At 41.9% G+C, this 21,669-nt stretch overlaps 1 protein-coding gene across 1 annotated transcript in view; it reads right to left on the reverse strand.

Annotated features, from left to right (window-relative positions):
• The window catches only part of PRICKLE2 (prickle planar cell polarity protein 2), a 344,732-nt gene extending 324,802 nt beyond the window's left edge, over positions 1 to 19,930 (reverse strand). The window contains exons 1-2 of the mRNA XM_087954550.1: positions 19,695 to 19,930; positions 18,966 to 19,051 (exon numbers count right to left, since the gene is read on the reverse strand). Of these exons, the coding sequence (XP_087810676.1) occupies positions 18,966 to 19,051; positions 19,695 to 19,736 (128 nt within the window). The 5' untranslated portion in view covers positions 19,737 to 19,930. The remainder of the gene's footprint in view (positions 1 to 18,965; positions 19,052 to 19,694) is intronic.
• Between the last annotated feature and the right edge of the window lie 1,739 nt (positions 19,931 to 21,669).

Genomic DNA, 21,669 nt, shown 5'->3' on the forward strand with positions numbered 1-21,669 from the left:
CTCTGATAGGCTGTGTAGTAGCTACAGGTCAAACAAGTGCCTGGAGTCTGGAGAACTACACAGCTAAGAGATTGTTCATCCAACCAAGATATATTTTAACTTTCCTTTCTTGTGAAAAAACAAACAAACCTGTGTTCCTATACAGTGACTGGAATCCTCCCCTTTAGAAATAATTGTTATTAAATCTTTGCAGCAGCAGCAACAATATGTGTGAATCTCCCATATAGTATGTTGTGGCAGCTAAGTGAAATACAGCTTACTCCATAACGTATTAATGAAGAATGTGTCTCTGTGTGTTTAGGCTGAGCATGAAAATCACACAGTGATTTATATATACCTATTGCAAATTTTTCTTTAACTTCTTTAAATAACGAAATAAGCTGAGATATTGCAAAATGAATCAAAGTGTCATATTTACTTACAAGAATGGCCCCAAAAAACACATCCTGGAGACTTCTTTAGCAAATAGGGGTTTTGTGACTACCCATACTATAATGGCAATTATTATTTTTTTCTGTCATGGCAGCCATTTCCTAATTGCAGCCAATTTATCTTATCGGCATTGAAAATATATTCCAGCTTTAAAAAGTTGCTGATTCCGGATGGATCTTAGGATTTTTCCTAGCTAAGAATATGATTTTCCTAGAAAGACTTCTCACTCAAAGACGCTACACCAATTTCACACACAGAGACGCGAACTTGGCAACTGCTTCATACCAGCTCAGATTATTTAGTTCAATATGTCAATTCTCTGCAGGAACTGGAACTGGCAGAAGATACCTTGCCAATTGAGATGAACTGGCACCTTCCAGCTACTAGTTGGTTGAAGAAGGAGAAGGAAAAGACAGAGGGGAAGGCGGAAGGGGAAACCAAGAAATGAAATCAATTTTACTCATGGTTGTAGGCACCAAGTTAGAAAGGGGAACTCCTTATCCACATGCCCCCTTCCTGAAACAACTTTTTTCTAAATCTGAATGGCATAATAGGGAGGAAAACTTGAACTTCCATTCCAGTCACCCAATCCAGAATAAAGTCATCTGACCCTGTAAGATGGAGAATAGGACTCAGTCCAAAACTTGGATCATTTCTCCATTTCCCCTGCAAGGAGAAATAATCCAAGTTTTGGACCTAGTCCTATTTCCCATCTTTGATTTTACAGCTTCATGTTAGTATCTGGGAAGCCAATCTAGCATGGCCTGAATTCACAGCTGATAATTAAATCCGTGGGAGGTACATAAGCTTATCCAAAGATGAACATCTCTATCTGTATTTTTCACAAGTCAGTGAAACACAGAACCCCGGGTGATAGCTTTGGAAGCTGCAGGAACAAAAATGGGTCACGGTGTTCTAATGCTACAGCCAAACCTTTCTAGAATCAGATATAGTATTGATTTTTCATGTCCTTCCACATCCAATTATTGACGCCTTCAGATAATCTGGCTCCCATATGTGTAGGACAGAATGGAGCAGGAACAGGAAGGCTCTGTTTATCTTCCTGTTTCCCACAGAGGGCCATGGTGGGTGGCTTCAGCTCAGTGCTTTGTTTGGAAGTCTGCCCGCCTGCCCAGAAAGAAGACAAAGTCAAACTGGAACCGTCAAGAACTTCTACAGGGCTAGAAAAGATAACTTGGAGCAGCTCAAGTATTTTTTAATGGCGATACCCAACGTGGTGGTGGTGGGTTTATACGGTAAACACTTCACCCATAATAAGCCTTCATGTCTCCCAAGCTGTGCACTGACCAAAAATATTTGCTCAGCATGTCAACCAAACAGCAAGGAATGATGAAACAGGAGACCATGAAGCCGAGAACCTTGTAAGCTAAGGCTAACCAGAACTGAGCAGCAAAAATCCAGATGACAGTCGATAGTTAATTGTCTAGGTATCGTCTGGATTTTAGAAGCCCTTATTTGATCATCCTACTGATGCAACAGTAAAGGGAACAATATCCGATAACACTGGATACTTTTATTTAAAGCTAAGCCTGGAGAAAGGAAAAGAGATAGGGAAACTGTAGTTCAACCATTTGCGACAGATTCATGCAGGCAAATGAAGTATCATTATCGGATTGGGATCTTTAGGAAATTGGATCTTGCCATAAGGAAAAGTCAGGGAGAGGGAAGCTTAAACTAGCAGGGGAACAGCAGCAGATGATGTCGGAATAGCTCCGGATGTTCTTCCACACCCAAAGTGTTAACACACGTGGCATGAACTGCTGTTCTTGGAAAGCTCTGTTTATTTATTCTTTGTTAAAGTACATTCCCAGATATAAGGTAAGTTCAAACAGTAAGAACATTCATTGACATCAAACACAAGAGAAAGAATTCTATCTCCTTATTTTAAGTACCAGGCAAAATTCAAGGTGCCAAATGTTTACTAAGAGGCTGTTGGTGTAATGTTCCTGAATCCATTGTGTGACACCAGCTGTGGATTTGCACAATTGATCTCAAAAGTAATTCAATCAAGGGTCTTTTCAAAGCCTCTTAACTCCTTGTAAAATAATGCAGAGTAACATGGAACTAGTCAAATATTTTAGTTAAACAGGGTCTCCTTGTATATGTCATGTGCAAAGAATGCATGATACACTTGTGCTTTTGTTTCCCTTTTGCCCTACAATAATAATTAAAAACCCTCTAAGTCCTCTGCAGGGAAAAATAGAAAATAAAAAGCAATTGCTGCTGAATGACTGCAAAATCAAACAATGGTAGCCGAAGCTACCCGTCACTAAAATTTGTACCTTTAGGAATTGCACAGTGACAGAGCCCTTGGGAAGTAATAACTCTAACACAGCAAATGCACTTGCATATTTAAAGGTGAATGTTGCATTGCCAAAATAGCAATTGATCTTAGCTGCTGGAGAACTTTTGAAAGAGCTACCATGATTTGTTGGCCTCTGGAATCAAATTCAACAGTTCCATTTTGTTTATTAATCCAGCCAAGACTTCTAATAGAGGGAAGCGTGTCATCAACAAAAGAAACAGAAAGTTCAAGCTAGGAATTTCTGGAGAAACAAAATAATACACAGATCGTCCTTGACTTACAACAGTTCACTTAATGACTATTAAAAATTATAACAGCACTGAAAAAAGGGACTTATGATCATTTTCCACACTTACCGTGACCGTTGCAGCATCCTCATGATCACGTGATTTACATTTGGATGCTGGACAAGTGATTCACATTTATGATCTTGCAGCATCCTGGGGTCATGTGATCCCCTTTTGCGACTTTCTGACAAGCAAAGTCAATTGAGAAGCCAGATTCACTTAACAACCATGTTACTAATTGAACAACCAGTGGTTCACTTAACAAATGGGGCAAGAAAAGTCATAAAATGGGGCAAAACTTGTTTAACAAATTTCTCATTTAGAGAAGAGCCACGGTGGCGCAGTGGTTAGAGCGCAGTACTGCAGGCTACTTCTGCTGACTGCCATCTGCCTGCAATTTGGCAGATCGAATCTCAGCAGCCTCAAGGTTGACTCAGCCTTCCCTCCTTCTGAGGTGGGTAAAACGAGGACCCAAATTGTTGGAGGCAATATGCTGATTCTGTAATCTGCTTAGAGAGGGCTGTAAAGCACTATGAAGCGGTGTATAAGTCTAAATGCTATTGCTATTAACAACATCAATTTTGGGCTCAATTGTGGTTGTAGGTTGAGGACTATATTTGGTAGTTGTGAGACACACTTAAGTTGGTTTGGGTGTGTAAAGGTGATGGACAGGACATTGGAGCAGAAAAGGAACACAAATGAAATTTGGGGAAATTTTCTTTTGGGCTTTTAGAGAGAAATCCCATTTGGAGAGGAGGCGGGGTTATGTGGTTTTTTTAAGCTAGTTTCAGGGCTTTTACTTTGGTTACAGTATGCACAGAGGTGGTATTCAGCAGGTTTTGAGCAGTTCTGGAAAACCGGTAGTGGAAATTTTTAGTAGTTCAGAGAACCGTCTACCGTCTACCTACCGTCCTACCTACCGTCCCTGTCCTATTGTTTCTCTTATTCTTTTATTTTTCTTATATGTACCCATTTCATGTATTCGCAACTATGTATACACTTATACTTATTATCTTGTAAACAATTGGCAAATCAAATAAATAAATTAAATAAATAAATAAATAAATAAACCGGCAAATACCACCTCTGACTGGAGATTTTACAGTATTCTTCCCCTGCCACGCCCCCAAGCCACGCCCACAAAACTGGTAGTAAAAAAAAAATGAATCCCACTACTGAGTATGCTAATATGATCTGCCTCAAAATTGCAGAAAATAATATTACCAAAATGTCTACAGTATAATTAGAGAGAAATTTGGGAACACACACAGCAGACCATATGCATCTTTTTACATTCAATCAAAATACATTTCAGCTATTGGCAAATTGCCCCCCCGCTGGGAACTCTACGGATTGTAAGTGAAACACCAGAAAAGATCTATTGCATTTTATTCTGAGGAAGTCAATCTTCTTCTGGAAAAGAAGGTCTTTTAAAGCAGAGACAACATCCTAAATCACAAGAACATTCTCTTGGAAATATGTACCAAATCTGGCCCCAATACACTATCTGATATGGTATTGAAGGCAAAGTATGCTGTATTTTTAAACATTAAACATCTGTTCTAAATTAAATCAAATTAAACCAAAGCAATTTAAGTAACCTGTTCTAAAAGCCACAATCAACCACAGATAATTGAGGGTGTGGGAAAAAATATAAAAAACTGAAATTAAGTTAATTCCGGTAATTTTACTTAAGAACTTTTCTTACTTTTTCACAGTTTTTTTCTGGAGAACAACCTTTTTTTTTTCTTTTTAGTGGTGTTTGTCCAGTTTTACTTTGTGGAAGAGCACCTCATTTCGTTGCACCCGCTTGCGAGTGTAATGACAAATAAATTCTTATGTCTTATGTCTTTATAAAGGAAGCTAATTTTTAGCTTTAAAATCCTGTTGTATTAGTCGAAGCAAACAGCAAATGAATTTAGCAGCTGAATATTATTGAAATTTTGGGCCACTCACTTTCTCTCAACCCAATATTAATATGCTAGCTGCCTTATCTATCAAAATGATAATAAAGGTGAATAAAAATATCTAAAATATAAATGCTTGCTTCTACTTTGTTTTGTGATGTGTTTTTATTGGTGTGGGTGGATGAGTGTAAAATAGCATAACTATTTCTCCATTAATATTTTGCCTTTCCTGGGTTCCATTCTTCAATCAAATCCCAGATGAAGATATTATGAGGCTAGTCTTCCTTGGGACTTTCTAAAAACAAAAGTGGGGAAACTGTAGAATAATATTTCTATGGAAATATTTCTATGGAAATTCTAAAATATTCTTAACATAAGGTAGAAAAGAGAAGCCTCTGACACACAGGAAGAAAACTGGAAAATACATTACGTCCTAACACACCAGATACAGACAGATAGACCCACCAGTGATAAAGTGTCATATGTAGCTGTATTCAAAAGCATTCAACAGTATTCAAAACTAGACATCATTCAAAACTAGTCATAAAGTCTGTTAGTCTGAGGAGCTGGAAAAATAGAGCTGAACATATGAATTCAAATCAGAATTTTGCACAAAATTCAACATTCTGTACTTGGAAATGTATGTGATCCATCCACTGAGACACACAAGTCCACCTATATATATATGATCCCATATGGATAACACTTTATACTGTACTTGATCAACTGGTTCTTTAGTCAAAGTCAAGATTTAATGTTGGTCTTCGCACAAACATTTCAAACCCAGAAATATAAACCTTTCCCCCATGATGTTCTCTTGATTTAATTACATTCATTGCAATATGCCTAAAACCAAAATCTCTGTAATTCCAGCATCTGAATTTGAAGGCACAGGATTGCAAGAACATTCCAGTTCCCAAGAACATTCATGATCAACAGGGTAACATTCATTCATACAAAGGCCCCAAAGGCAAGAATCGAAACATGAAAAGATAGGAAAATTAGCTGAAGGGCTGCTTAAGCATGCTCAATTTCCTCCGGCCCAGATCTATTCAAATCACCCTCTTGAAATACTTATTCAAAACCAAAGATGCAAGTTCCCCAAGATAAAACAGAACAGTAAGAACCTACAAATGTGACACATCATCAAAATGCGATAAAAGGGAGAGGAAGGAAGATCATAGATTCCCCCCCCCCCGAAACCACCCATAGGGGAGGGAAACAGAACTCTAATGGGATTCTTATACATCACTAAAGAGACTATTTTGATATTTTAAGCTACTGACAAAAAAGAGGAAGAGAAGAGAAGAGGAAACTATAGCAACAAAATTCCCAGCAAGAGCAAAAATATACAATCCAGGGCCAAGATGCGTGCACACACAGCAAACTGATGAGAAAATATATCTTTTTAAAAAAAAATTTAATTTCCTAGAATACTGGACAGCTTATCCAAAAGTTGTTTGTACATTTAGGCAGGATCTTGCCGAAAAGGCGATTTTAATCAAAGGCTTTTATGGTGGCAGTTGCAGCTTGTTTCTTCCATTTGTTTGCCCTTAAAGGCTGAGCTATTCATTCTAATTGCATTAGGGACAGGCTATAAATCCCCTTCTCCATTCCCTTGTTAGAGAAGGGCTTTTTATGGGTTGGGGTTTTTTTTTAGTGTAGAAAGGAGGACATTATGCAAAAAAGCACTCCTAATAGCTATTCAGTCACTGGGCTTCCGTGACAGCTTTATTTAAGGACCAAAGCTTGTTAACAAGCTGAATGGCTAGCAGTTTAATGCAAAACAGATCTGCTTAGAACACAGCAACACCCCCATCCCACCCCAATTTTTTATTTTATTTTTTGGCTGAATTTCATTTCATTCCATAAGGCCACATTCGCCATGGGCTTGATATGAAATACAGTGGAGCCTCCGGTCACGACTGTAATCTGTTGCAGGACTTCAGTCGCAACCCGATTTGGTCGTGACCGGAAGCAAGACTGACTGCACATGCACGGACAAATTTTTTTTTGCCACGGCAGTGTTTAGTCACCACCCGAAGATGTGTTTGCAACCAGATGCAAACATTTTCTGAAATTTTGGTCGTGGTCAGAAGGGTTCGTGATCTGAGGTTCCACTGTAGTCACAAGTGTTTTAGATTTCAAAATGCACAACATTAGGACTCCGTTCACCCACAATGTGTGTACAAATTCCAGCATGTTCTAGATTCTAATCAACTTGTTTTAAGGTAACTATTTTAATTTGTTTTAAGCTAACTATTTTAGCTGTGAAAGTTGAACCACAAGGAAGGCTGAGCATCAAAGAATTGAACTATGGTGCTGGAGAAGACTCCTGCGATCAAATCAGCCAGTCCTAGAGAAGATCAACCCTTACTGCTCTTTGGAAGGCCAGATCCTGAAGATGAAACTCACTTTGGCCACCTAATGAGAAGGAAGGACTCACTGGAGAAGAGTCTAATGCTGGGAAAGATTGAGGGCAAAAGAAGAAGGGGACGAAAGAGAATGAGGGGGCTGGATGGAGTCACTGAAGCAGTAGGCATGAGCTTAAATGGACTCCAGAAGATGGTAGAGGACAGGAAGGCTTGGAGAAACATGGTCCATGGAGTCGCGATAGGTCAGATACGACTTCGCGACTAACAACAACTATTTTAACCATTGAAAGACATCACATTATTTTTACTTTTAAAGATGGACATCTAAGAAACAATGGTAAGTTACCCTCAAATAGGTACATCATGAATATATGTTCAGTTACCTTAAATGTATCAGAAATGTAGATCAAAGCTTTAAAAATGAAAAATACCTCCAGAAATGCAAACTATTTTTTTTAAAGTAGCATGACTAAATGAGAAACTCTGGAAATTTCCAGAAAATTTTCCACCATCTCCTCTTTATTTCTTGTTATACTGATGTGATACCATTGCAGTGGTTAGAATGCAGTATTGCAGGCTGACTCTGCCCAGTGCCAGGAATTTAATCCTGATTGGCTCGAGGTTGACTCAGCCTTCCATCCTTCCGAGGTTTGTAAAATGAGGACCCAGATAATTGGGGAAAATAAGCTGACTTTAAACCACTTAGAGAGGGCTGATACCAGTCTAAGTGCTATTGCTATTGCTACCATCAGGCTGAAAACAGATTTATGCAATCTGCCTAATTTGATCATTAATTAATCCAAATGGAAGCCTGATGGTTGCCAAGCCATCTAGAGTCACGACTGCATGGAAGATCTAGGATGACAGATTTGGGCCCCTCTGCTTTGTATTAATAAGGGCCCAACTTTAACAAATAGCGAATCCAAGGATAAAGATCTAAGGTACCAGAACTGGAAAAGATCAGCACTCCTGAGATTCTGCAGAACTGCTGTTTCTAGTTGACAATTATCTAGTTGACAATTCTGGCACAGATGGGGGAGAAAGGTCATGTGATCGATTCTATTTCCTACTTCCCAATAGCAGATTTTGGACCACAATAAGTTTCAAAACCTAGCCATTGTAAGGAAACAAGGGCAGGCTACAAAATGACTGTGGTCTACAGAAATTCTAACTCATTGATCAGATGTTTCATCTGATATTTTGTTATGTCGTTGATATATTTAGATAGCTGGGATAGTATTAATATACTTTCCACCCATTGTCCAATTTTCTCTTTTCCTGCACTTGCTGTGATAATTTTGGATAGGGCAACTAACCTGGTAAATTTCAATGTCATTGGTGATTCCAAGCCTTCCTGCAAAATAGTTACCAAAAGGTGATATGGTTCACTGCTGTTCAAGCCACTGATCTACAGCATCCCACAAATTATGTCTTTCAATATCAATATCATTCATTCATTCATTCAGATTTGTCAATCTCTTACAAGATAATAGGTATAAGTATATACATAGTTATTGTTAGGGATAACATTGTTTTACCCTAACTGTTTTGGGTAAAGATAATAAAACGATGAATCATGGTTTGTCACATAAAGTGTATGTGACTTTAAGCTAAAGGAATGTAATTAAGGGTGCAGCTGTAAAAGTACTATATAAGCAGCAAGGCACTCTCTGGCTCTTACTGGCTGGCTTAATGAAGACTGCGTTCTTGCTGGATCGGGGAGGAGAAGAAGTGTTGGATTACTTTGAAGATATTTCTCAACGGAGAGAAGATAAGTTTTGGACAGATTTATTATATGTGTACTGACACTGGCTATTCAACACGGACTTTGCAAATAGAGTATCCCTGACAAGACTTGACTGAAATTGATATATGACTAATGGACTGTTTATTTTGACTATGCTATAATTCTTAAATGGAATAAATTATAATTTTGATAGCACAAGCGTATCTGTATTTTTACTGCGTGTTAACGAGAAAACTTATCTCACACATTTACCTGTCTTCCTATCTGACTTTGCTGCACGTTCTGTTTAGTTTGTTTTCCTTAACACCTGTTGGGGAATCCAGGCTTAACAGTTATGAATACATGAAATGGGTACATAAAAGAAAAATAAAAGAAACAATAGGACAGGAACGGTAGGCACATTGGTGCGCTTATGCACACCCCCTACAGACCTCTTAGGAAAGGGGTGAGGTCAATAGTAGACAGTCTAAGGTTAAAGTTTTTGGGGATTGGGGAAGAAACCACAGAGTCAGGTAGAGTATTCCAGACATTGACCACTCTGTTGCTGAAGTCGTATTTCCTGCAATCAAGTGTGGTGCAGTTAACCTTGAGTTTGCATCTATTGTCCAGATATTACATGTGAGAGAAAGAGGGTGAAGACAGATCCTCCCTAACAGTTCTCAGAGTATATGGTACATGCACATAGTTAGAGTGCTTAGTCAGCAAGTTTCTATCTATAGGCATGGAAACAATAAAGACCTCCCCTTGGAAGAATCATCATCAATCGTCATCAATCGTCTTTCTTGAGGGCCTGTGTCATGCCCCTGGAGACTGACTCTGAGGGAGAGGAGGAACAGCAGATAGGGAGTGGAGGTGTGGCTCCAGAGGTTGTGGACGAGGCTGGGGAAGGGTAGAGGCTGGCTGAGCAGTGAGAAGAGGACCCAGGCCCAGCCCCTATCCATCCTAGGGCATGCAGGGAGGAGAGGATAAAGGAGAGACGTGGTCTACTTGGGAGGAGAGGGCCTTGATCCTCTTCATGGGCTGCAGCTGTGATAACTGAATAAGAATTTGGACCCACGTACTGGCAAACACTGGAAACAAAGCATGTTTTATTTTGGTCTGAAGTTATCTTGGTTGGTGTCCTTCCAACAGACTGTGCCTTGTTATTTCCTTGAATTTGGTAAATATTTCTCCTGTTCCGTTGTGGAAATTTCATCATTGTAGTTTGTTTGGTTTTTTATTTCACCTCTATCTGCTCATTAAGTTCGGACTGTATTGCTTTCTTTTGAAGGCTATTTTTGAGTAAGTTTTATCTGCAACTGAGTATTATTGAACAGTGGGGCCAAGTTGGAGGCATTAAAGGACATTTATTTACATTTTGGATTTTGTTACGATTGTGTTACACTCTGGGGCATCACAGCCTGATGGTAAATTATGGCAGTGGAATGGAATGGAATGGAATGGAATGGAATGGAATAGAATAGAATAGAATAGAATAGAATAGAATAGTTGGAAGGGACCTTGGAGGTCTTCTACTCCAACCCTCTGCCTAGGCAGGAAACCCTACACAAGGGGTCCCCAACCACCGGTCCGCGGACCGGTACCGGTCCGTGGAACAAGTCCTACTGGGCCGCTGGCTTGCTGGGCGCCGCCATCTTGTTTTGATGAAAAAGTGCTTCCGGTGAGCTCACCGGAAGCACTTTTTCATCAAAACAAGATGGCGGCGCCCAGCTGATGTCGGTACCGGGCCGCGCCATAAAAAAGGTTGGGGATACCGGGCCGCGGCATAAAAAAGGTTGGGGATCACTGCCCTACACCACTTCAGACAAATGGCTATCTAATCTCTTCTTAAAAACTTCCAGTGTTGGAGCATTTACAACTTCTGTGGGCAAGTTGTTCCACTGGTTAATTGTCCTGACTGTTAGGAAGTTTCTCCTTAGTTCTAGGTTGCTTCTCTCTTTGATTAATTTCCACCCGTTGCTTCTTGTCCTGCCCTCAGGTGCTTTGGAGCAGGGGTCTCCAATCTTGACGACTTTAAGACTTGTGGATTTCAGCTCCCAGAATTCCTCAGCTAGATTTGCTGGCTGAGGAATTCTGGGAGTTGAGGTCCACAAGTCTTAAAGTTGCCAAGGTTGGAGACCCCTGTTTTGAAGAATAGCGTGACTCCCTCTTCTTTGTGGCAGCCCCTGAGATATTGGAACACTGCTATCATGTCACTCCCTAGTCCTTTTTTTCACCTTGCCTCAGCCCTCTCTCCTACCTTGCTACCATTCCAACTTCTTACAGGCTACTCTGGAAGAAAATATATTTTGGTAAGACCAATAGCAAGCGCAACAGAAATGGAAGGGAAAACAAAAAATGGAAATTCTTTCTGCTGCTGGTCCTGTCCAACTTGATTATAACATGGGATTATACATGATTCTCCCCATCAATTTTGATATAGATCATTTTTCCCCAATTGAACTGTTCTTTCAGAACATTTGAAAAACAATTTAAGGGAAGAATAGAGTGATTTCTATACATGTTGTAAACCTACACAAAGGATACAGTCTTAATGGCTCTATTCAAAAAAGGAACCGAAGAAAATTATGCTTTTAATGTATCTCTCTGAAAAGAATATATTTGATCCTTTTTTTTTCCTTTTAAAAAGCAGTAAAAAAGAGCAGAAGGGTCCAATCAAAGCAGACTCCAATTTTCAGAGTTTACTTTTAAATAGCCCTTTTAATGTTTTACCGAAAGCAATTTTTTACCAGGTCGATATATCAGGGTTTCCCAGCTCATTCCTAAACAGAAATCACAGCTAATCAGAAAACATAAGGTTCTACATGATGATGATAAATGCAAAATGCTTGCATAAGCAAGTGGGATGGTTTGCTTTTTGAATGTATTGTGGGCTTTGGAACTCTAATCTCCCCAAGGTATCCCGTAAATTTCCATCTCTGAAGCCCAGGCCCAATTTACATTTAACAGCAAAACTGTACAGATAAGAGACTGAGGGAAAATCAAGCGTGAGAGCCCCAGTGGTTAACTGATCTAGTCTTGTTCTCTGAAGCTGTTCATTCCCCTGAAATCTTTGGTTTTATTTTGTTCTATTTTCTATTTCTGTCATGCATATTAATAGAACTGTAAAGAGTATGCAGCTTTTGTCAAAAATAGCAACACCCACCCAGACCCTACTTGCCCACATCTGAGGAACATAAGTCGACATTAATGACGATGAGCATTTCAAAAGGTATGGTTTATACAGTATTTGTGTCTTTGGAGTAATTTCACTCCCATTCACTCATTCCCACCTTTCCTATCACATGTCTCCACTGTTCCTCTGGCGTTCACATTATAGCATTCCATTCATCCTTCCTATGCTGTCTGTCTCCCACAAAGCCATATCTGTTTCTACCCACAAAGATACAGGGTGACTCCAAGATGAAGACACTCCAAGATGAAAAAGGCCCCCAACAACTTCACTGAAGTATACAGGCTTTGATCTTCTGTCTTTGTACATTTGGAATTCATCTTCCCCTCATCCTTCCCACTGCCCAGAACCTTCTCAGTGCTCAGTTAGGTACTGCCAAACTTAGCTTGTTCAACCAAGTCACAGGAAGCAATGATCCTCCATGCTTTCTTCCTCACTGTACTCCAACGAGACGAATGGAAAGTTCAAGGACATAAGAATGACCTGTAATGGGCTAAAGGCATGGCTCCAATTCCCACATATGCAAGTAAGCAAGTCCTGCCTGCCTACTTGAGTATGTGAGAATTGCTATTTGTCTTAATGGACAAGAGAGTACAAAATGAGGGGGTTCTTGGTACTCTCTGAGCTTGGTTGTTTTCTTGCAGACATTTCATTACCCAAACTAGGTAACATCATCAGTGCTGGTGCTGCTAGATTAGCACTGATAGTGTTACCTAGTAATGAAACCTTTGAGAAATCAACCAAACGAGAACACCAAGGATCCCTCATTTCAACCCTGAGCTACAATTATTCTCCTTAGAGAGCAAAAGTAATCTAAGCTGAAGATGTTTAGAACATCAAAGCAGCCTTTTCCAGCTCAGAACGCAAAGGACTCTGGTTTGGTCCCATTCTAGAAACAACATTTAATGTTTGCCAGCTGTTCTAAACACAGCATTTGAATGGTGTTGTGGTCTTTTGTTATAACAATTTTTCAAAGCCTTCCCAATCTAGCCTGCTATCTACTTGGATTTGGTAGTTCATACAGACTGCTACTGCCAGTCAATTTTCATAAAAAATTGAAGAAGAGGATGATTAAGTCAACTCGCGAAGCATCCCTGACCTGCTCTCAAGTTGCCATAGGCAAGGGGGATGGAGAATTGAACTCACAGCTGCATCAAGGAACTTGCATCTCAGTCAAAATAAAGCACATTCCAGCCGACACATCAAGGTCATCTCTACAGAAACCCACAGCGGCTCGAGGGAGTGACTTCTACAACCTGTGAAATTGCTTCGTTGGGGAATGTGACTGATGACACATCTTGGGGGGAGGGGGAAACAGGGTCAGAGGCAAAGTGCTCATTAACTGAGGTCAGAGTTGGCTCCACTTGGTCTGTGCAGACATGAAGCTCCTAATAAATAACTGGAATTTTTTTTGAAGCTTGGCTTGAGGCTCATGATTTAATTAGGGCATTGGTCGAAACCCTGACAAATTACTTAAAATGAAAACCCAAATCAGGAAACTTGAATATAATGGAAATAATGCTTCCATTATTTGCCACAATGAATTCTAAAACCTAATGATATCTATTCACCACTAAAATAATACCCTTTAAAATATAAAATATCTTGAGATACGTTAAATCATATTTATCTTCTTATATAAAAATAATTATTAAACGTTTTTGGCCTCTGACGGACAGGTAGAAAGAGAGATTGTTTGAAAAAGTTATTCTGATTATTTCATTATTTTCCACCTCTGTAAAAGGTGTTCTAGCCTGCATTTTGATCTGCACAGAAGGAATGGCATGTCTCTATGGAAAAAAAAAAAAGGAGTAAGAAAAACATTAGACCTAAAGTCTCGCCCAGTAGCACAATTACAAAAGTGCAGTCCTACTGAAAGACTGATAAATATGATAAGTAGGAATTGTAGCCTGAAGTGAATAGAAGCTTTTACATCAACTGCCAATGCACCCACACAGTCCGTGTTGAAGCACAACGAAAGGGAGGAATATGGGATAGGGCTAGAGGAGATTCCCATTCTAATAAAACTGAAGGCGAGGACATGCCTGTGCACAGAAACATGAAGGTATTTAGGAGAAAACACTAGCTGGAAGTTAAGGCAGAGCTCTAGGCAAAATGACAATTAAGTCAGGAAGTGGGAAGACCAAAGCAAAGCTTCAAAGATCTTTTAGCTTAGGTGAGGCTTGACCAAACAGGAATCCTCCACTGATTGTGATGTATAACCTTCTCTTGTCCAAGAGTATGTGAGAACCATGGTGCAATTAAGTAGGTGGGTTCTTGCAAAGAAATGGGGAGGGGTAAGACAAAAAAATAATTATAATGTAATATAGTTTGAATGCAATTAAAGTAGAATTTCATTTTTAAAAAATGCAATTAGATAGAATTACTCTCGTTCAGTTATTTATAAAATTTCTATGCCACCCATCTCACTACGTATGTAAAGCAAGTCTAGGCGGCTTACAATGTAATGAAAATAGAAATTGAAAAATGATTCCAAATATAAGAACAATTATAATTACAAGGATTAAATACAGACTTAAAAAAAAAAACCTCTGTCATTGCATCAATCATTCACAGCCCGAGGCCTCTCAGTCAGGGCCCCTGCCAACTGGCAGAGTCAAGTTTTAAGGCCCTACCTGAAGGCTAGAAGGATGGGGATAGACCTCACCACTGGCAGCAAGATATTCCTAAATTCCTTGACTGACAGGATCCACAGTAGAATGCACAGAGCTGTAAGGCACCTTGGAGGTCTTCTAGTCTAACCCCCTGCCCAAGGCAGAAATCCTTATACCATTTCAGACAAAATGGCTGTCCAATCTTTTCTTGAAAACCTCCAATGATGGAGCACCCACAACTTCCAGGAGGCAACCTGCTCCATTGATTAATTGTTTTCACTGTCAAGAAATTCCTCCTTGTTTCCAAATTGGATCTCCCTCTGATGAGCTTCCAGCCATTGCTTCTAGGTCTATCCTCAGATGCTATGGAGAATAAATCAACGCCCTCTTCCCTGTGACAGCCATTCAAGCATTGGAGGACTGCAACCATGTCACCCCAAAGCCTTATTTTAGTCAGGCCAGACAAACCTAGTTTCCTTAGCCATTCATCATACAATTTTGCCTCTGGAACCCTTATCATTTTTGCTGTTTTTCTCTGCACTCTTTCTAGGGCCCCAGCATCATTTTTGTATCATGGTGACTAGAACTGTACACAGTATTCCAAAGGTGGTCTCACTCATGCAGTGTGGAGCAAGATTATCAGTTCATGAGATCTTGATGTTATACCTCTGCTGATGCGGCCTAGAACTTGATGTTTTGGCTTCTGGGGCAGCTGCAGCCAGAATGGGGCAACTAACTGCAAGCTAACTCACTGTGGCCATAGTCATTTTGCCTGGCCAACTCAACACCGCCATCTCTTGTGGGCAACTCACAGTGGCTATCTTGCTACAGCCAATCCAGCATGGTCATCTCCCTGCAGCCATCTTGCTGTGGCCAGCTTGCCACAAGACATGGCGAACTCACCATGGGAAACATCATGGCAAACTCTCCGTGGGAAAACTCGCTGCAGAACAATTCCATGCCAAATAATTCAATGCAATATTATCCCCCATTGCTTCTTTGACATTATTTCCATTGAAAAAAAATGGAAACAATGTAGAAGAAACATTGGATAACATTTATCACATTGAGTTATTTTGTATGGATTGTCCACAGCGAGGAGATGGCCACACTAGGCTGGCTGCAGCAAGATGTCCACATCAAGTTGACTGCAGCAAGTTGTCCTAGACCCACTGCAGCACGCTGTTGACTCGTACTTAAGGGTGGTCAATCAAGACACCTAGATCCCTCTCCCAGACACTACTGCTGAGCCAGGTACTGCCTATCTGGTACCTGTGCAGTTGGTTTTTCCTGCCTAAGTATAAGACCTTACTTTTCTTACCACTGAACTGCACCTTTCTGGATAGGGCCCAATGCTCAAGGATTAGAAAAAAAATAAGGGGGAGGGGGGTGGGGGGGGGTGGGGGGGGGGGGGGGGGGGGGGGGAAGGGGGGGTGGTAGGGTTATACTAAGGAAAAAAAGAAATACAAGAAGTTAAATAGTTTTTTTTCCCGAAAGGTATATATATAATCAAACGGTCCATGCAACATAAGTTCGGGGGGGGGAGTCTGTCAAAGGGGGGGGGGGGGGGGGGGGGGGGGTGTGGGGTGTTGTGGGGGGGGTTGTTTGTCAGATCTTTCTGAATTCTGAATCTATCTTCTGGCATATTGGCAATTTCCTCCCCAACTTGGTGTCAGTGATCTCCTTCTGCCAGAATGAGTGGGGTGAGTTTAAAGGTGATAACCAACACCTTGAAATGGACTTGGAACCCAATCAGCAGCCAGTGCAACTCATGTAACAGTAGGGCTACATGTACCAGCCTAGGGGCCTTCAGAACTATCTGTGCTGCTGTAGTCTGAATCAACGGTAGCTTCTGTGTAGGTACTCTTCCAGGATAGCTCATGTAGAATGTATTGCAGTAATCCAGGTGAGAAGTGACCAGGGAATGAGTGATTTATTATAATGGACTAGGCCCTGGAAATCAAGATTCACATCTCACTCAGCTGTGGAGCTCATAACACCAATTTATTCAACAAGGTTATTCTTGTGGAGGGAAAGTGAAGGGAGATCTTCATGTGTGCTACCTTAAGCTGTCAGATAAAGGATGGAATAAACTGGTGAATAATACTAAATCATATTAACCTCTCTGCAAGGCTGAAAATTGCTAGTGCAACTGGGGCCACATGTACTTACGGCCATGCACCCCTGCCTTTCTATCTCTCTATAATCAGGAGAATCCAATGTCTTAGAGCAGGGCTGTCAAACTCCTGGCTCACGGGCTAGATGGGTCATGTGCTGACCACACCCACGCACAGTTTAGCGAAGGGGGGGAAAGTCCCAATACGTCACATGACAACACCGTGATGATGTGAGTTTGACACCCCTGTCTTAGAGGATCTAATAATCCTTAAACAGGATAGGACCATTTCAAATATCCTACTGTTGAACCTATAGGTTCAATGGCTTATTACACTATCCCACCAAAGGCATGAAAAACAAAGAGATTACTAGCTTTAACTCCAGGCACTTTCCTAACATGCCAACCTATTCAAAATAATAGATTCAAATATGACAAAAACAATGTGAAAGTGTGACTTTCCTGTGGCAGAAGTATATTCATCTCCTGGATGAAATCTGACCAGTACTCATTCAGAAATCCTATTGGAATTGATTCCAAATTCAAGCAGCATTAGCACTGTAGCCTTAATGCTCAAGGGCTTTAAATTCATTGTCAAAAGGCAGGTGAATGATCATGTTTGACTATTGTAAAGGGCAAAACCTGATAAATATTTCACATACCACCCAATGACAAATCTGGCTTCCAAAGAAAATGTATTTTACAGAGAGCTGCAAACCCAGACGGATCCCATGTGCACATTTGCAACCTTCATGTTTTTTAGCCTTCTAAGGAATAACTAGGCTTGCAAAAGTGAAGGTCTGAAAGTTAATGCTGGGCAGAAATGGCCCTTCTAAATATGTCCAAAATATATGGAAGTACCAGTTTCTTCAAATTTCTCAAGAAAAAGGAGTGGTTGTTCAGCATTTTTGACAGTCAAACTCTTCCTTAGCAAGAATAGAATAGCCCAAATTGTTCCTATAGACAGATGACACACCATTTAGCTATCATACAATAAAATGCACCCAAGAATAAAAGAGTTGGAAGGAACCTTGGAGGTCTTCTAGTCCAACCCCCTGATCAACCCTAACCCTTATACTATTTCAGATAAATAGTTGTCCGACCTCTTTTTAAAAATCTCCAGTGTTGGAGCACTCACCACAACTTCTAGAAGAAAGCCTTCCCACTGAGATTAATTGTTCTGTCGTGAAACTTCTCCTTATTTCTAGGTTGGTTCTCTCCTTGATTAGTGACTCTATTTTTTTTTTCTCCTTCAAAATCCTGTTTCATCAGACTGAACATGAACTACGTTGGGGGATGGGGAGGGAAGCAATTCTGTACTTCTCTGCCCAACGTTGCAAAACACGGAAGGAGAGAACATCCTTAATTGATGAATCCAGAGAAGCCTCCACAAACAGAAGGACTTTCATCCGATTTGGAGAAGACACCCAAGAGAATCCAAAACAAGGACTTTCATTTGATTTGGAGAAGACACCCAGAAAGTGATTGAAGCATGGGAGGGGAGAAGGAAGTGAACTTTTAAAGAAATTGAAGCAGACAGGTCTCAAGTATACCTATTCAAGTTGCAATGATCTCGAATTTGGGAACTTCTGTTAGAAGGAAGTCACAAGTAAATACCAGATCTCACAATGGTAAAATTAGAGAAGATCCACAGGTTGCCTATGCAGGCCTGCCATACAAACGAAGCCAATCGTCGCAGGAAACTTTGTTTAAAACAAAAGCCACAAGCCTGAGCAATCTCGTCCATGATTTCCGAAGGCTGAATAACCTGACTTTGCAAAAATAACAACCCAACCAAGAACCTCCTTGGTGCACTGGGGGGGGGGGGAAGGTGGGGGGGGGGGGTTTGTCACATTTAAAGCACACCAAGCACCCTCCTTCCTACCTTATTCTTTTCAGAGAGTGGGTGTGCCCTTCTTTGTTTTCACAACTCCGGGAAAAGGGCGGGTGGGGGAGGCTTTGTGTGTACCAGTTGTGCACTTTCTTACCTCCATTTGTGAAGCGCAAAGCCCGGACACTGGTCCCTGCAGGTGTTGCAAGGCTGCTCCCTTTTCAACTCCCCCAAGGCCGTCAACTTCAATTAAGAAAAGAAGAAAAAAATTTTTTTCCATCAATAACAGAAAAGCAGCCTATTCTCCTTGCAAGAACCCCGGCAGATGATGGATGACACCTGCCTACTGACGAAAGGGAAAAGGTTGGGGGGAGCTAGACTGACCTGAGATCTTTTAAAATTAATAAATCAATAAAACCCAGCAACAATGTGTTGATTCCACGAGAGGTAAACTGAGGGAGTAACTGCTCACAGGGGGACAGAGAACCGGCCTTCTCCAGAGAAGGGGTGAGGGAGGCAGAAGGGGAGAAGCCGAGAGCCCACTGGGCTCAGGTGGGTGTCCAGCTGAGACCCCGGCGCGATTCTTTCCGCATAAAGGGAGTCGCGAGTCAACGGGCTTTTGACTTCGCTATTGAGGGATGAGGTGACCCGCTTAATGACTTTAGGGGAGGGGGAGGGGGAGAGGGAGGGCAGCGTCCTGTCCCGAAGGTGCCCAGACAACAATGCTCGGGGTTTGAAAAGGGCAGCCGATCCGCCAAGTGGGACGCGTGGCTGAGGAACAGGGGATTCCCCGCCACATCCCAACCCCGCCGCCGCCGCCGCCCGCCCCGCGTCTCCCCTCAGCAAGCGCCCGGGTGGGGGGGGGGGGGAAGGAGGAGTCCCTCACCGATTTGCTGGAGAAGCGCTTCCGAGAGCTCCGGCTGAACATGGCAGCGGCTCCTCACCGGCGAAAGGCGAGCGTCGAGCTGGCGGGTGGGACGCCGGCGGGCTGTGGGAGTCGCCCCCGAGAGCGTGGGAGACCTCGAGGAAGCCGGCTGGCCCTTGGGCGGCGAAGCAGCGAGGTGCGTCTTAGCCGGGGAGGCTCGAGAGACGTGCTGGCTTTCCACTCGCCCGCCGCGCAGCCCTGGGCGACTGGTCCCCTCCCCCTCGGCCCCGGGATGGCTTCGTGCTGCCTGCTGACCTCACGTGTCTTGGGCTCCCTCTGGGACTGGGCCCGCGCCTCTCTCTCTCTCTCTCTCTCTCTCTCTCTCTCTCCCTCCTTCCTTCATGCGCTCTAGCGCCTTAACGTTTCGCTTTCCCTCCCGGCCTTAATTAAGCAGCCGCCTGCTGGCTAGGTCTGCGCTAGGCTTGCCGGTTTCGCTCAGTAGCGCAATCTCAGCGCGGTTGTTGTTGTTTTCCCTTCATAAACCCAACCGGACGGGGCTGGCGATGGAAGCCAATCCCTGAGGATGGGACGTGGTAAAGGGGGGAAAAAAAACCTATAATTGCGCGTTGGGAAACGATCGAATGAATCGATGCGTTTTAATTCGGAGAAATAGAACAAATGATGGAAGCTATAATAGTTCTCCCGTTTACTAAAGCCCCTGGCTTCCCAAAGCGATGAAGAAGTCAGCCAATGATAACTGACACAGAGGCAGTGGAAAGAAAGCGATCTGGGAACCCTAATAAATGTTTCCCCACTCTCACCTCTCAGAGGTTAAAATTGCCCTCCTCATTTATTTCCAATCCCTGTATTTACTAGGTGAATCCACACAACTCATTAAACCCCAATTGTTAATTTTGGGTTAGCAAATCATCACTGCTATGTCCCTATAACACACTGGGCTTTCAATAAACCGCTTTAGATCTCATTGCACTTGGCTCAATTCACACACAACTTGCTGAGCCACAAAGTACCCTAGTACTATCTCCATTTAGTCTAGCTTAGCACAAGTCTGGAGAGGACCTGAATGACTCTCTACAGACTTTTAGCTATGCAATTTGGGATGAACACCTGTCGAAGGATGTAAGAGTATGAAAGGATTTCCTGAAATAATTGCAGACTACAGGAACCATTGGCACTATTCAGGCGACCCTGTGGATACAGATAAACCTCCAAGTGCTTCAATGACCCTCTAAAAGGCTGCAAATGACCTATAAATCCTTTTATTCCCTAACATCCAGTCCGAGCTGAAGAAGCTTCTTGGATGAGAAGTGAAACCTCTTCAAAGAAAAAACAAGAAAGTCCAGTTGCCTCCTGAAAAAGCCCTTTGGGTCTAGCCTTGTTCATATTCAGTCATTCTCACATGCTGGTTGAGTTTGCACATTACCGTACATTAAATGGGATCTAGAAGTTCACAATAGTATGCTATGGGAGCCTAGCTATTGCATTCTCTTAATCTGGGTTACTGCTTGAGTGCACTGTATGAGCCCAGCTGCCACTCCAGCCCAGAATGAATGGCATCCTTTATGCAGGCTTGCCACAAATGGTCCAACCGCAGCATCCGTTTTCTTCCTTCGTCTCTCTCCCTCTCTCTGCAATTCCCCATCTTGGTCCAGCTCAGGATTGTATTAGATTGATGGGATGGTTTTTCTGTTTGGTCTCCCCTGCCCCTTAATCCAGAAGAGTCACCCCCACCCCAAAGGAAGCAAGCTGAAATAAGAGAATGGATGAACGGATGGATAGATGTTGTTCTTCTGACTTTTAGAATACCAGGTAAATATCCTGGTTCCAATGTGCAGGTGGCCACAATTAAAGCCCCAAGGACCTGTTCTCTCTTGATAAAGAGTGTAGACCAGGGCTGTCAAAATCCCGGCCCATGGGCCAGATGCGTCTGTCTTAAATACCAGGTAAATATCCTGGTTCCAATGTGCAGGTGGCC

This window comes from Notechis scutatus, chromosome 2, assembly GCF_049901735.1.
Source record: "Notechis scutatus isolate UNSWTSFEM ecotype Mainland chromosome 2, rNotScu1.2, whole genome shotgun sequence".
Classification (NCBI taxonomy): domain Eukaryota; kingdom Metazoa; phylum Chordata; class Lepidosauria; order Squamata; family Elapidae; genus Notechis; species Notechis scutatus.